General features: G+C 38.3%; 1 protein-coding gene across 2 annotated transcripts in view; it reads right to left on the bottom strand.

Moving 5' to 3' along the window:
* Positions 1–4,397: 4,397 nt before the first annotated feature.
* Positions 4,398–14,831, bottom strand: part of dscamb (Down syndrome cell adhesion molecule b) — a 175,642-nt gene continuing 165,208 nt past the window's right edge. The window contains exons 30-33 of one of the 2 annotated variants that reach the window (XM_084419121.1): positions 14,658–14,801; positions 13,324–13,521; positions 11,747–12,049; positions 4,398–7,548 (exon numbers count right to left, since the gene is read on the bottom strand). In XM_084419121.1, the coding sequence (XP_084275247.1) occupies positions 7,175–7,548; positions 11,747–12,049; positions 13,324–13,521; positions 14,658–14,801 (1,019 nt within the window). In that variant the 3' untranslated portion in view covers positions 4,398–7,174. Of the gene's footprint in view, positions 7,549–11,746; positions 12,050–13,323; positions 13,522–14,651; positions 14,802–14,831 lie in introns of both variants that reach the window. The other variant, XM_084419120.1, reaches the window with a different exon arrangement.

A 14,831-nucleotide genomic window follows, 5' to 3' on the forward strand; every position in this document is an offset into this window, starting at 1 on the left:
ATTGATCTGCCCACCTAAAACACATTTTTGGTGATGAGGCTGAAAGAGAAATAAGAAATTAATGTATTAAATTCAAAACTTTAGTAAATGAGTGTGTGTGTGTTCATATATATATATATATATATATATATATATATATATAATATTATTATTATTATTATTTATTTTTGTTGTTGCTGTGACGTAGTTAATCTGGTTCATTTCTTTTTCTTTCTTTCTTTTTTTTCTTTTCTTTGGCTAGTAGAAGTTCTGAATGGCCGGCAACTGAAACATTTTGTAGCCAAATTGGCCGGTGAGTGAAAAAGTTAATTTCAAACCCTGATTACTGCATACAAAAAAGGCCTTAAAAACTGCTTGATCTGCTTACTTTTCGACTCTCTTAGAAGAGAACACAACCCTAGGTAATTATTTGTAACAGTGGCTAAATTAACAAGAAATAAAGCTTCAACTTCAGACGTTTCCAAACAGCACAGTAGTCATGACTTTAGGAATTTCTTTACTTAGAAGATTGATACTATTAGAGAGAAAATGAAAACTATGCAACCGTCTTCTACAGTATCACGTCAGACGACATGCTATAGACCCCCTGAGGACAAATTCCATTCATTCTTTGCTGTAGGAGAGGACAAATTGTCTAGACTTGTTAAATCATCAAAATCAACATCATGTACTGAACATAATGAACATAATCCCGTTATGTTAGACCCTATAACGACTAAGCTACTGAAAGAGATGCTTCCAGAAGTCATAGATCCTCTTCTTAAAGGGTCATCCTGGGGTGTACTTATAATGGTAGTATGATTTTTACATAAAAAATGGGCATAATTATTTATTTATTTTTCCTTACCTGATTTTAGCCCTCTGATTTGAACGCTGTGTTTGAAGGGGCGTGTCTGTGTGAGATCAGTGATTGGCCAACATCTTTGCATATGAAATAGCTACTATTACATGAGGAATTATCTCGAAAACCTTTAGCACGTTTTACTATTACAGCTCTCAAGGTTAACTAACTGTGGAAAGTGTTGATTATAGCATTATATTTAGATCATGGCATTAAAGGTTGCAGTTGGTGAGCATGTGCCGATCACAGACATGTTGAGCACATGAATGCAGCGATCTCGTCATTGCAACTTGATTTCGGCACACTAACGAATTATTTTATCATAACCAACAGTGCAAATACAATGTAAATAAGAGATTCATTGATAAAAACTGCAGATAAAAGGGACTTTGTTAGGGTCCGTCGAGGGACTCTGTCGAGTCCATAGCGTTAAAGTCTGTTTGCAAAGCCTGCGACGAAATGGCGACTGATTTACCAAAGAATCCACAGTGAAATGTACCGAAAACAAATTAATCATGCTCCACTGAGACATTCACATTGTTGAAAATAATAACCACATTCCTAACATTAGGATCCATTGGAAGGTAATGTTATTTTCAGTTCATTAATCCCGTATCATACTTCAATGAGTCGTTCTCTGGGCTTGGTTACAATAAAAGCTGAATAACAAGGAAGTTTTCAGTTTTGAAACTTACAGGATATTCTTATATATGATGACCTAAGCTTCGAAAGCTCAAGGAAAATTTGATTTCTCAGTTCATGGCCCTTTAAATATTATTAATTCATCATTTGTCATTAGGATACATACCAAAAACCTTTAAGATGGCTTAAAAAAATAAATAAAAAAATTTCAGATTGTGATTTCATCTGTCTATTAGTTTTACTGGATCTTAGTGCTGCATTTGATACTATCAACCAAAAAATTCTTTTTAATAGACTCGAAAATTATGTTGGCATTAGTAGAATTGCATTGGCATGGTTCAAATCATTCTTATCTGACCGGTATCAATTTGTAACAGTAAATGAAGAGGTGTCATATCAATCACAAGTTCAGTATGGAGTACCGCAAGGCTCAGTATTAGGACCATTTCTTTTCACCTTGTACATGCTACCTTTGGGAGATATCGGTGACACTTTACAATAAGGTTTGTTTTGTTAGCATTAGTTCATGCATTAACTAACATAAACTAACCATGAACAATACATTTGTTACTGTATTTGTTAATCTGTGTTAATGTTAGTTAATAAAAATACAGCTGTTTAATGTTTGTTCATGTTACATCACAGTACATTAATGTTAACAAATACAACATTTGATTTGAATAATGTATTAGTAAATGTTGAAATTAACATTAACAGAGATTAATAAATGCTGTAGAAATGCAGTTGATTAATACCTTATGTTCATTAATGTAGTTAACTAATGAAACCTTATAAGTGTTACCGAGATATCATTAGGAAGCATGGCGTTAGTTTTACTGTTATGCTGCTGATACTATTTTTCTTCACGACCTGACGAAACGTACTTATTCACAAAATTAACAGAATGCATAGTTGATTTAAACAATTAGATGACTAGTAATTGCCAACTACTTAAATCTGAAAAAACAGAGTCCAATTATTGGACCAAAAAACCTCTGCACGTAATAACCCAGAATACTGTCTAACACTGATGACTGCTCTGTCAAGTCTTGGACCCCTATTTCAAAACCTAAGAGTTTAAATCCTCAGGCTAACCTTGACTGAGGGCAGCTCCGTCTCATCGACCTTCACCATCAGCTGGTCTGGATATTGCTAATAGTGTCCTATCCCTGCAATATCCCTAGATGATGTCTGTGGGGTATTTACTATACCTGTCACAGTACTATGACTGTCCATATTTTCCTCATTGTTGACTTAACATTCAGAAGTAACAACCCTGAAGTGACAGATCACTTTCTGAAAGTCACAATGCACTCACATTTTCATTACAAGGTCTAATAATGTATTTTTTCTGATTCACAACTTCATCACCATCATCTCTTTTAGGATAACAGGATGTGGCCTCACAAATGGGTCCCCAGTGATCTAGTCGCTGATCTCTGAATCCGGGTCACGGCACCAATCTGTAGCAGACTACTCTTAACACCATAGGATAAACCCACAATAAGAACACTGACAGTGCCTTTTTTGTGCCTTCTGCAAGCATAAAATGGAAGTGTTAAAACAATTGTCAATATTAAACAATCTCTCCTCAGAGTGCTTCCTGTAGCCTGAAGACTGCAGAACCCAGGGAATTTACCACTGATTGAAGAAAGGGGTATATCAAATATATGTAGTATAAAGCACTTTGTGAATAATCACAAAGTTACCTCTCAAAAAGTAGCCTTTTGTTTCAGTTGTTTGCAGGGGAATATCCACTTCATCCAGCAATGTTTGTTTTAAAGTATAGTGTCAGTAAACTATACTGTCTGTTTGACTGACTGAGATACCGCTTCAGATGATTCAGTGAGAGAGTGGTCCGAACGAATACGGATCGATTCAGACCATTTTGCAAACCTGCTCGACCAACTCACATTCATTGAAGTAAAAAAAAAAGAAAAAAAAACAATCGAATGAATGATTAACTCACAAATTATTGGTTTCAGTAAACGGAAATATGGGACACAAGTAATAACTTCTGAAATATTTACAGGGAAAATGTTTCTCATGGTACGTCCCTCAGACAGCAACAGTGTCGGCCCAGATGCGGCCCACATCTGCTACGAGTTGAATCCACATGTACCAGATGTGGCCCGGTTCTTAAATGAAAATAACTAAATAAGAGACTTTTTTACATAAATACTGTATTTTTTTTTAACAAAAAAAACAGGATATCGGACTCTTAACATCCTATCAGCTGGCTGAAACGAAACACATTACCTTCAATTTGGTCATTTTAACAGGTAATGACAAGTCAAATGCTCACACAAGTCATGTGATCCAGTACTGACTGATATTACGCTATCAGAAGCTAGTAAAGTGACTTTCTTTGAGCTTTCTGCTTAGCAAAACAATCATGCATTTGGCCTTACATATGATATATTGGCAAATGACAAAATTTGATTTGTTCTAAAGATAATCATGACATGAAATAATAATAAACTGTCCTGAGTATATTTGAAAAAGGGAGGGATAGCATGAGAAAATCTTCAAAACTGTAATAACTCCCTCTAAACGTCCCACAGATTCCTAAGACAAAACGGTCTACAACTTGTATATGATTAATAATAATGTTAATAATTATTATTACAGGTTAAAATTATAATTGAGTGAACTTTCGTATCTAAGAAACTCATCTGTATATTGTTCGTTTGAGAGAGATGAAGGATATTCCATGCGCTTTTGTCTTGAAGGAAGAAAGCAAACTGGATCTAACCAGCAGAGAGAGAGAAGTGGACGGCCCAGGTGCACAACAGCAAGAGAATGAGTCCATCAGATAAACAGACGCCTCTGAGAATGCATGAGGTCTACAGCTGTCACGTAGATGATTCTTTGATGAACAGAACGTTTGAAGAATAACATTTATTTGAAATAGAAATAGTCATTTGTAACATTATACATGTCTTTACTGTGATTTTTCAACAATGTAACGCATCCTTGCTGAATAAAGGTATCAATATCTTACAAAAACATAAACATTTCATAGTAATTCCAAACTTTTTATGATAGTGTTTTTTTTTTAGAGAGATTTCCACTATGTTCATTTTTTTTTTAAATACCTCTTTTATAATTTTTTTATGTCCCTATTGTCATCATTGTCAGATATCCATGAAAACATTTAAAAATCAGGTAATAACAACATCAGCCTTCATCGTGAATGTCTTCATCCATATTTCATCAGCTATGAGTTCAAGATAACACAGCCTTTGGTTATAGTTTATATTTTTTTTAATATATCAGATACTCTAGATACTCATGCTTTAGTTTCTTTTAACCATAATATGGAAACTCCGCCATAGAAATTATTTTTTTTTTATTTTTGTGATCATTTTAAGAGGGTTCTACTATGGGATAGCAACTCTGGGAATTCAAAATGTTACTGCATTTAATTAATGTAATATCCAAAATATGGTCATTTTGAATGATAGATTTCTCAAGTCACACTATTGTTACACATTACCACACTATTAGTATGCGCTATTTTTGTATGTGATCATTTTTGTCCACCTTAACTGAAAAAAAAAAATGTAATTGTAGTTCTTGGAGTTGAGTTGGAAGCTTCCAGATAAAAAGGAACTAGTAAAAACCTTGAGTGCTGATGCCTTGAGTTATATGGCAGATACTATGTATTATTAAAAATGTTTGCACATTTTAGTTGTAAGTTTGACTCATGTTGTTTGTCTGAGCAACCATGATCTATTGCTTTTTTCAGGAGGCATTTGCCTTTATTTATTGGAAGAAAAACATCACTTGTTTTTGGAATTAAAAAAAAGGAAGAAAAACAATCTGACTTGGTTTAATGTGAGTAAATGAATATGTTGGTTGGCTGCATGTGCTGGTTTTCAGCTGACTTTCAGTAGAGAAATCCACACAAACAGAAGAGCTCCTCCTACAGGCAGCAGTCAGAGCTTCGTTCATAAACATCTCCAAAGACATCACAGTGCCATCTGTTGGTTATGATCATGGATGGGAGTCTGTAACCCGGGCACAACATTTTGACCTGATTTTTGTGAATATTTGTGAATTTTCCTGACGTAAGCTAATTCTATATATATCATTTTGATTCTCATTGCAGTCATTTTTACATCGTCATCTTGACAAGTGTCATATGATTTACCATTTTGGTCTTTGTGTTTAAGGCAGGCGTATTTAAACTGATGTCTACTCTGACATTCGAAAGGCAGGCTTGACAACCGAAGACATGAATGGCAAAAACGAATCATGAAATAGAGCATTAGATATCAGAGTCCCGTTTTTTCATTATTCTGTCTGTTTACTATTCTCACCATTAGACAGCTTTTTCAATTATAGTTTAGAGATTGTGTCATTAGTTTGTCTCTTTATTGTCAATCATCTTCGGGTTTATTTTTCATTATGCATTACTGAATACATTCATATCTGTTAGTACTCCAAGATGTCCAAGAATTACGAAATTATTAGTAAATCCAGTGTCATATTGCTCAATTAAAATATCTTCTCTTTGTTGCGTGTCTTACACAAAACAGGCCACACCATCTACAAACAGGTGAATCAGATACCATTCATTCAAGGAGCTGCTGGAGAAAACTGCATATAGACGTTTAGGTTTCTTCCACGGTTCTCTCTTTGTGTCACACATGCTCTGCAGCTCATCAGATGAAACTACCGTTACGCAGTCACAAAAAGCTCCAAAAGAGGAAAAAAAGACAAGAGAACCCAACAGTTTCAATTTTCTAATCAAACCAGATGTGTGCAAACATGACTAAGGACTTTATTTACCAAATCTTTTTTTTTTTCTCTCCCTGTATTATCCACAAATAAAAGTGATTTCTTCATGTGTATGTATATATTTATATATATTTATATTTATATGTATATTATAACATATATTATAACATATAATGTCATAACATATATTACAACATTATATATTCCCTTAGTGTGACAAAAAAATCTCTTGGAATTATTTTTTTTTTTATTTTCAGGTCCCCATGCAGTCCTTAGAAAGCACAACATTCTGAGACGACTGGAAACTGTGGACGTGTGTCCAACCTCCAAGTTGGACTCGTTGTCCTTCCTCCATGTCTTCTGCGATCGTCAGATACACAGGCGCGATAAACAGCTACGAAATTGCCGATCACACCTCGTCGTTTCATCAAAACAGTAGAGTCATGGATAAAGAAAGCAACGTCTTCCCGCAGAGCTGACCACACCCCGCCTTTTTAAACCATTTTTTGATAATTTTTCTCTATTTTTATATAATAATAATAATGACTATAGAATTATCCTTGATATAAATTCAAAAGTAGTTCCTCTGTCAATTTAAATAAATAATTTTGGCAATCTTCATAACGGTGGTATTTAAAATAAATGAATGATTACGTAAAAAATCCAACTTAGTCAGAAAAGAGGGCAAGATAAGAAGGAGAGAAAAAGAAAGTGTAAAAAAAAAAAACAGCAGAGAGAGAGAGAGAAAGAGAGAGAGAGAGAGAGAGAGTGTGAGAAAGACAGAAAGAAAGTCAGATGCAAAGAAAACTATCCACTTCTTTAGGAATTCAGAATGTATGTACAGGACTCATCTCTGAATCAGAAAAGCGCTCGTCTTTGCAGTGGGTCCTCACGTTTTGTGTGTGTGCGTGACAGTGCAACGTGGTCCGTAGCTGTAGTCCTGTGTTATACAAGTGTGTAGGACTTTGCGTAGGGGTTGTTGCTTTGTTTCAGGTGTCCTCTGGAGTCTAGCAGCGACTCCTGGGAGCTGCTGAGTTTGGCAGCCTGGGCCAGGTCGCCCGGCTCGCGCTGTGGCAGTGTAGAGGCAGTTCCCGGCTGCCACTGCTGTACCGCCTCTCTGCTGGGGGGCCCGGAGGAAGAGAGGGCTGACGAGGGGGTCTCGGAGGGTGTGGGGGCCAGCAGTGCTGGCCGCTTCGCCAATCGGCTCTTCTGTGGGTCCATACAAGTCTGTCCTGTGGCCTCCCGACCTGAAGGGGCCGCTCCCCGGTTCAAAAGGAAGTCCATACGTAGGTAAGGGGGAAGATGGACCAGCTCACCTCCTGCGAGACAGACAGGGTCATGTAAATCAATCTGCCTGGTTCAAGCTATATCGACAGCATAGGACAGGGCATAACAGGATAGGTAAGGTTACCCTTTAGTCAATGTTGTTTTCTGTTGACGTGTGTACAACACGTCATTAAACATTATTTATAGTGCACCTATAGGTTAAGTTTAGGGTTGGACTTGACAGGACCGGATAGGGTAGATTTACAATAGGATAGGGAAGGTTTGTTTTAGGTAGATATGTTGTGGTAAAATAGGTTATGTTTAGAGTAGGAAAGGTTAGGACAGAACAGAACTGGACAGGACAGGATAAAGTTGCTTTAGGGTAGGATCGCATAAACTAGGATAGGTTAGGTTTAGGGTATAGGATAGGATAGGATAGAGTAGAGTCGAGTATGATTGGTTAAGTTTAGGATAGTATAGGATAGGATAGAGCCGTGTCGAGTCGAGTCAAGCAGAGTAGAGTCGAGTATGATAGGTTAGGTTTATGATAGGGTAGAGTCGTGTCGAGTCGACTCGAGTAGAGTAGAGTAGAGCAGAGTCGAGTCAAGTTGAGCAGAGAGCAGAGAGCAGAGCAGAGCAGAGCAGAGCAGAGTCAAGTCGAGTCGAGCAGAGCAGAGTCGAGTATGATAGGTTAGGTTTAGGATAGGGTAGAGTCGTGTCGAGTCGACTCGAGTAGAGTAGAGTAGAGTAGAGCAGAGTCGAGTCAAGTTGAGCAGAGAGCAGAGAGCAGAGAGCAGAGCAGAGCAGAGCAGAGCAGAGTCGAGTCGAGCAGAGCAGAGCAGAGCAGAGCAGAGTCGAGTATGATAGGTTAGGTTTAGGATAGGGTAGAGTCGTGTCGAGTCGAGTAGAGTAAAGTAGAGCAGAGCAGAGCAGAGCAGAGCAGAGCAGAGCAGAGCAGAGCAGAGCAGAGCAGAGCAGAGTCGAGTCGAGCAGAGCAGAGTAGAGTCGAGAATGATAGGTTAGGTTTATGATAGGGTAGAGTCGTGTCGAGTCAAGTCGAGTCGACTCGAGTAGAGCAGAGAGCAGAGCAGAGTCGAGTCGAGTTGAGCAGAGAGCAGAGTCGAGTCGAGCAGAGTCGAGTATGATAGGTTAGGTTTAGGATAGGGTAGAGTCGTGTCGAGTCGAGTCGAGTCGAGTCGAGTAGAGTAGAGTAAAGTAGAGCAGAGCAGAGTCGAGTCGAGCAGAGCAGAGTAGAGTCGAGAATGATAGGTTAGGTTTAGGAGAGGATAGGATAGGATAGGATAAGATAGGACAGGGCAGGATTGGGTAGAGTCGTGTCTAGTCGAGTAGAGTAGAGTAGAGTAGAGTAGAGTAGAGTAGATTCGAGTTGAGTAGAGTGGAGTCGAGTATGATAGGTTAGGTTTAGGATAGGATAGGTTAAGACAGGATAGGACAGGTTTGTGATAGAATAAGATCAGGTTTGCTTTCAACAATGTGATAAAAAACAAAAATGGATGAAGGAACTAGTTTTTAAATTAATGTTCTAAGTTTGAAATAAAATTCCGCATTCAAGGTCTGTTGACACCATAAAACAGGAAAGTACAGGACAAGACAAGATAGTTTTTGGATTGGATAAAATAGTCTTTGTATTGGATAAAATAAGTTTAGGGTAGGGTAGGGTAGGGTAGGGTAGGGTAGGGCAGGGTAGGGTAGGGTAGGGTAGGGTAGGGTAGGATAGGATAGGGTAGGGTAGGGTAGGATAGGATAGGATAAGATTCAGTTCAATAAAATGTTTCAATTCACATTGATTTGTACTGCGCTTTTTCACAATACATACTGTTTCAAAGCAACTTTACATAAAAAATGCATGTCTACATTACAATTTAGAGTGATCTGTTATCAGAGGTGACGGATAGGATAGGATAGGATATACTTTATTGATCTCCTCCTCATCTAGTTGTCTAAACAACTAGTAGAATTTGAAATCCAACTGTGAATCCTGTACGGATCAGACACATCTCACACAAAAGAGCGTTCAAAAAATGACGGAGTGCAGTATTAAATAAAACTTGTTCCAATAAGGCCAGTGATTGAAGTTTATATCACATCCAATGTCTCCATTGTGATAGTAAACTGCTGTTTTGTAAAGACAGACGATACCTCTACAGCGCAGGATGCAGATCGCCCCTACTTGGCCTTAAGGAACAATGCCAGGTGCTCTCACTAACCAAAGTCTTCCTGTCTGGGGGAATAGTGCGGATACATTCACAATGAGAAGGTAACACTAAACACTAATCAGTAACCCAAGAACCGTCTGGGGCATGAAATCAGCCCTGGGTGGCCCAGACGCAGGCCACGTTAAGCCCATTGATGCGAAAAGAACATGGCAGTGTGTTTGGACAACAGCCTTCAAGCCTGTACCCATCAACACAGGAATTGATAGCACACTGCAAGAGTGACAGCTGACTGGTGAACAGGTAAACTGAGGAACACGTGGAAAAACACACTCACACACATATACTACTGCTCAAAAGTTATAATTAGAATAATATAAGGAATAATTTCGATATATTAAAAGCAGCGGCTATTTGCACTGTGTAAATAGCAACTAGAAGTATTTTCTTTACGCTAAGTGCAAATAGTGTTAAATGCTATGTACACTGTGTAAATAGGATCTATCACTATTTACACTTAGTGTTAATAGCATTTAGCTTTTCTTTAGTACTTTAGTATATCTCTAGTATTTTCTTTGCACTAAGTGTAAATAGTTGTTTGATGCTATATGTATGCAAATAGTGCCAGATACTATTTGCAACTCAGTGTATTATAGTATATTATAAAATAGTATACAATAAAAACATATTCAGTGTAAATGATTATATTTATTAAAATCATAAATGGATGTTGTCCCTAAAGCCCTCCCCTAACCCTACCCACTTTATTCCCACTATTGAATACCTGTTAGGCAGTTTATTTCCACTTATTCCAAATATTTTCTGATTTTTTTTTTAAATAAATGCCTCCCTGATGTGAACTCGGGTCAGTCGTCAAAAGTAAATGCCACCCGCCTTACTCTCCATGCCACTGATCCTGTTATCAGCAGGATTTCTTTCATAATTTCATCTGGCTAAATCAAACGATGGTGGCCAGAGTTAGTGTAAATAGCCTCTGCCCACAAGGCAGGCTAGTTGCATTTAGTGTAAATAGATACAATTTTAGTTTAATATTTTTGGAAGAAGTCTCTTATGCTCACCAAGCCTGCATCTATTTGATCAAAAATAAAGTGAAAACAATAATATTGTGTATTATTATTACACATTGTATGATCTACAGACGCAAATTAAAAAACACAGACGCAGCCGGATTATTTCCATTATGACTAACGCAATATAGCAAGAGCAGCGCAAATAGCGTCTGGTTTAAGACATGCTTCTTTGGGGCGTTAAATAATGGCGCAAATACCATTAAATTGACTAGCGCAAACCTTAATAAATCACCTTGCATGATTAATTTAAATACTCAATGGCGGAATCTACACATCTCAATTCTCCAGCGGCAGCCTTCTTTGTTGTAAACAAATTCAACCCATGCGGTCTTTGGTGATGTGGATGATTACGTTTCAGTCGATCATCTGTCCATCATCGTATAAGGCCCGCCCTGACAATCTGATTGGTCCGAACAGCTCTGGTTCGAGCATAGTTGCTCCATAACAGATCAAGTCCAGACCGAACTTCCCGACCTCAAATGTTGTGGGCGGGGCTAAAATAACTGTGTCCACGGCTTTACATCGCAAATGTTTCACTGCGTGTCTTTAGTAAATCCTGACAGAAGTTTTTTGATGTTATTAAATCTGGCCATAACTCTCACTTTTGATCAGTGTCATTAACATTTCAGTAACCCAGTTCTTCAACTACCTTGCTCCATTCTGGTATGTAACACTCACTTTTTACAATCCAATCAAATCCTGATGGATAAATTTGAGTCCTGTCCTACTTTTTCTCATGCTGAATATACTGTTTTACTCAGAAATATGTCCAGTTATTAAAGTAAAAGGACTTAAACAGTGTTTTGCTTGGGATATGGGATATTTAATAAAAGTAGAGACTCTATGATAATTAAACTCCACCCTAAAAACAGAGGAAATGACTTGTGTTCCCAGTTTTAAAATGAAGCAAGAATACAGCAAATTGGTTTTCTGAAAGCACAAATCAAGCGTAGGCAGTTGACGCTTCAACATGTTTGCAGCCTTACCGGGTCTGTGTGCTTTGGGCACGGCCATATTCATGACCCGGCTGGCGTCCTGTGGTTTAGGCGGGGAGGCTGTGAATCTGCAGATGCCTGACTCTGACGGCGTGCTGGACGTCAGGCTGTCTGTGTAGTCATTGGTTCCGGCCGTCATCTGTTCGGAGGATGTGTCTGAGATGAAGCATTCTGTGATCGTGAACTTAGCGTGTCGCAGCTGTTCCTCCATCTTGGCGTGTTCGTAGGCACGGGCTAGTTCCTCGTACGTGGAGGAGGCGCTTTCTGTAGACACCATACTGCTGCGAGCTCGGTCTGTGAGAGAGAATACACATGTCGTTATATATCACAAAGCTTTTTACCACATGGGTAACATGGGGGGCCCTATCAGACATCCGGCGCAATGCAGTGTCAGGCACGACACAAGTGTTTTTTGCTAGTTTCAGCCCGACGCAGTTATCATTTTAACGTCCTGCGCCACGTTGTTTAAATACCAAATGCATTTGCGCCCATTTGTTCGCCCATGGGCTGCTGGTCTGAAAACGAGGTGTGTTCAGGCGCATTGTTGGCGCGTTGCTATTTTGAGGAAACTGAAATAGACTGAGCCATTGACCAACTGAAACCTGGTCTTAAGTCAATGGCGCAATAATTTTTTTTGTTATTTAAAGGGCGCATTATTAATATGCGTATCATATCTTATCATAACTTTTTTTTTCTTTTTTTTACCTTGAGGTCTGGTAATATATTCCACTGATAATGTCAGTCAAGATTTCTTGCACCAAAAATGTTTTTCATAACCACCTTCTTTCTAATTGGCTAATGCTTTGCCTGTGAATTTAGCAACACAATTTAAATAAAGGTTGTGAGTTTGCTGTCAAGTCCAGTATAGATGGTGCAGGAATTTTATTGAAAAAAAAAAAACGTCACTTGTCTCTAACATTGAGAGACAGAAACTGCAAAACTTTTTCACCCTCATGTCGTTCCAAACTCATACAACTTTTGTTCATCTTCAGAACACAAATTAGGATATTTTTAGTATTCTCTCACCATTTTTGTCCACCAGTTGAGAACCAAAGCAACCAAATCTTTCATGAAAAAAAAAATAATCCAAATGAATTGAGCAGTTTAATACAAGTCATCTGAAGAGACACTGTCGCTTTATATGACGAACACATTACCTTTACGAAGTCTTTATGAACTTTTTAAAGCTTGAAAATTTTGAAAGTCTGAAAAATTCTAATTGATGGACAAAAGTGATGAGATGATATTACAAATATTTGTCTTCCAAAGATGGATGTAATCTTATCAGTTTGGAACAATGTGAGGTTGAGTAAATTTCCATTTTGGTTGAACTAACGCTTAAAAAATAATATGATGTTCTGGTATTCAGAATAAATAGTATCTGTCCAACTTTATCATTATTACTTCACTATGACTGGGCAGGCCAAGTGGCAGAATAGGCATTGGCAGTAATCTCTGTGACATCAGAAAATCACAGATTTTGGGACAAAACCATACTGTTTTTGGACTGGGGAGGAAGTTTTGAGATTTAAAAGTTACACGAGTAAAAAGAAGCTGATATCTGTTACCTGTGTCCTGAGAGGGACTGACACTGTAGCTGTCGCTCTCTTTGTCCACTGAGCCCGTGGCGCGGGGTGTGGGCAGCCTCCAGTCGGTAGTGAGAGTGTGTGAGGAGACGGGGGGATGTGGTCGGTTCAGGGTCCACTGGCTGGCGTAGCGACTGCGTGTGGCGGGACCTGCTTTAGCTGTGCGGCGGGCAGTAGGGTCTGAGGGAACAGAGACATACACCTGTTAAAACTGTACAAACTGACCGATGTGAAGTGAACCAAATCTCCGACCTTCCATCCTCTGCCCGTGTGGTTATACTATGGTGCAGTGATGGTATCAGATGGCAGTACCATGGTACTTCACCATAGCAAATATGCAAATGCATATCTTTGCATTTGTATATTCATAGAACCGCGTTTACTAAATGAGGCAAGGGTGTAGAGTTACAGGCTCTTTTTCAAAGAAGAAACGTTTAAATATGTCATTTCGCTGATCAAATATGAGTTTTAAGGGATACAATTATTGACTACAGGGGGACATTAAGTCATCTTTGTATTTCACAAAAAAAGTCATATGGGATTGAATGACATGAAGGTGAATTTATAATTAATTTAAGGCAACGCTGATGAGTCCACCTGAATAATCAATGACTGTAATCATGACCAGTGTCAGAGAAATGCTTCTCTTCAGTTCAGCTCCACTGAAGCCGTCAGTGAGCAGAGGAACCTACTCTAACATTCACTCTATTCACTTCCTGTGAACTCAATTAAACTGCTCATGTGCTGTACATGTTATTTAAATCATAGGACTGGATAGAGGCAACCTCAATATTCTTTCAGGTCACACTCAATGGGACTCACAATATGAGTCCATATTCAGGATGATTATTCAGGATATCGGACAGGCACGAGGTGAGGAGGACAAAGCATTAATCTAATATTAGTTTGAGGTGTGAAACTGTTACACTTCAGGTACTGTTGGGGTGCATTCAAAAGTAAGTTCTTTTGTACTTTTGCAGGAGTAAAATATAAAAGAAGTATCTATACTTTCAGTGCAGTAGTAGTTCATTACAGTATATGCACTTAAAGATGTGTGTCCACCACCGATGTATGAATCCTTTGAAAATGAATCTATGAATTGTATCCAGGATCTTTGGTATAGTATTTTTTGATTTGCGATTCACAAATTCTGATCTTGCATACTATTTACATCTGATAGACTACTTTTGGTCAGTTTGTTGATGCCATTTCTTATTACTGATTGTGACTATGAAATCATCTACACAAATGGGTGCATTAATCAGACTTTATGACATCAACAGAACCAAGCCCACAAGTTCAATTCTTACTTGTACCAGGTCTAGCGTCAGACACGTCTACTAGCGGTCCAGTGGCCTGAGATAGAGACTGGTAATGCACTGTATGGGTGACGGTTGAGGACTTCTGTTTAGACGTTTCTCCAAAGTCATTATCCGTCAATAGCACTGTGGAGCGGTCATCTGAAAGAAAGAGGAAAACAGGTAAATGAA

This window comes from Rutilus rutilus (assembly GCF_951802725.1).
Source record: "Rutilus rutilus genome assembly, chromosome: 9".
NCBI lineage: Eukaryota > Metazoa > Chordata > Actinopteri > Cypriniformes > Leuciscidae > Rutilus > Rutilus rutilus.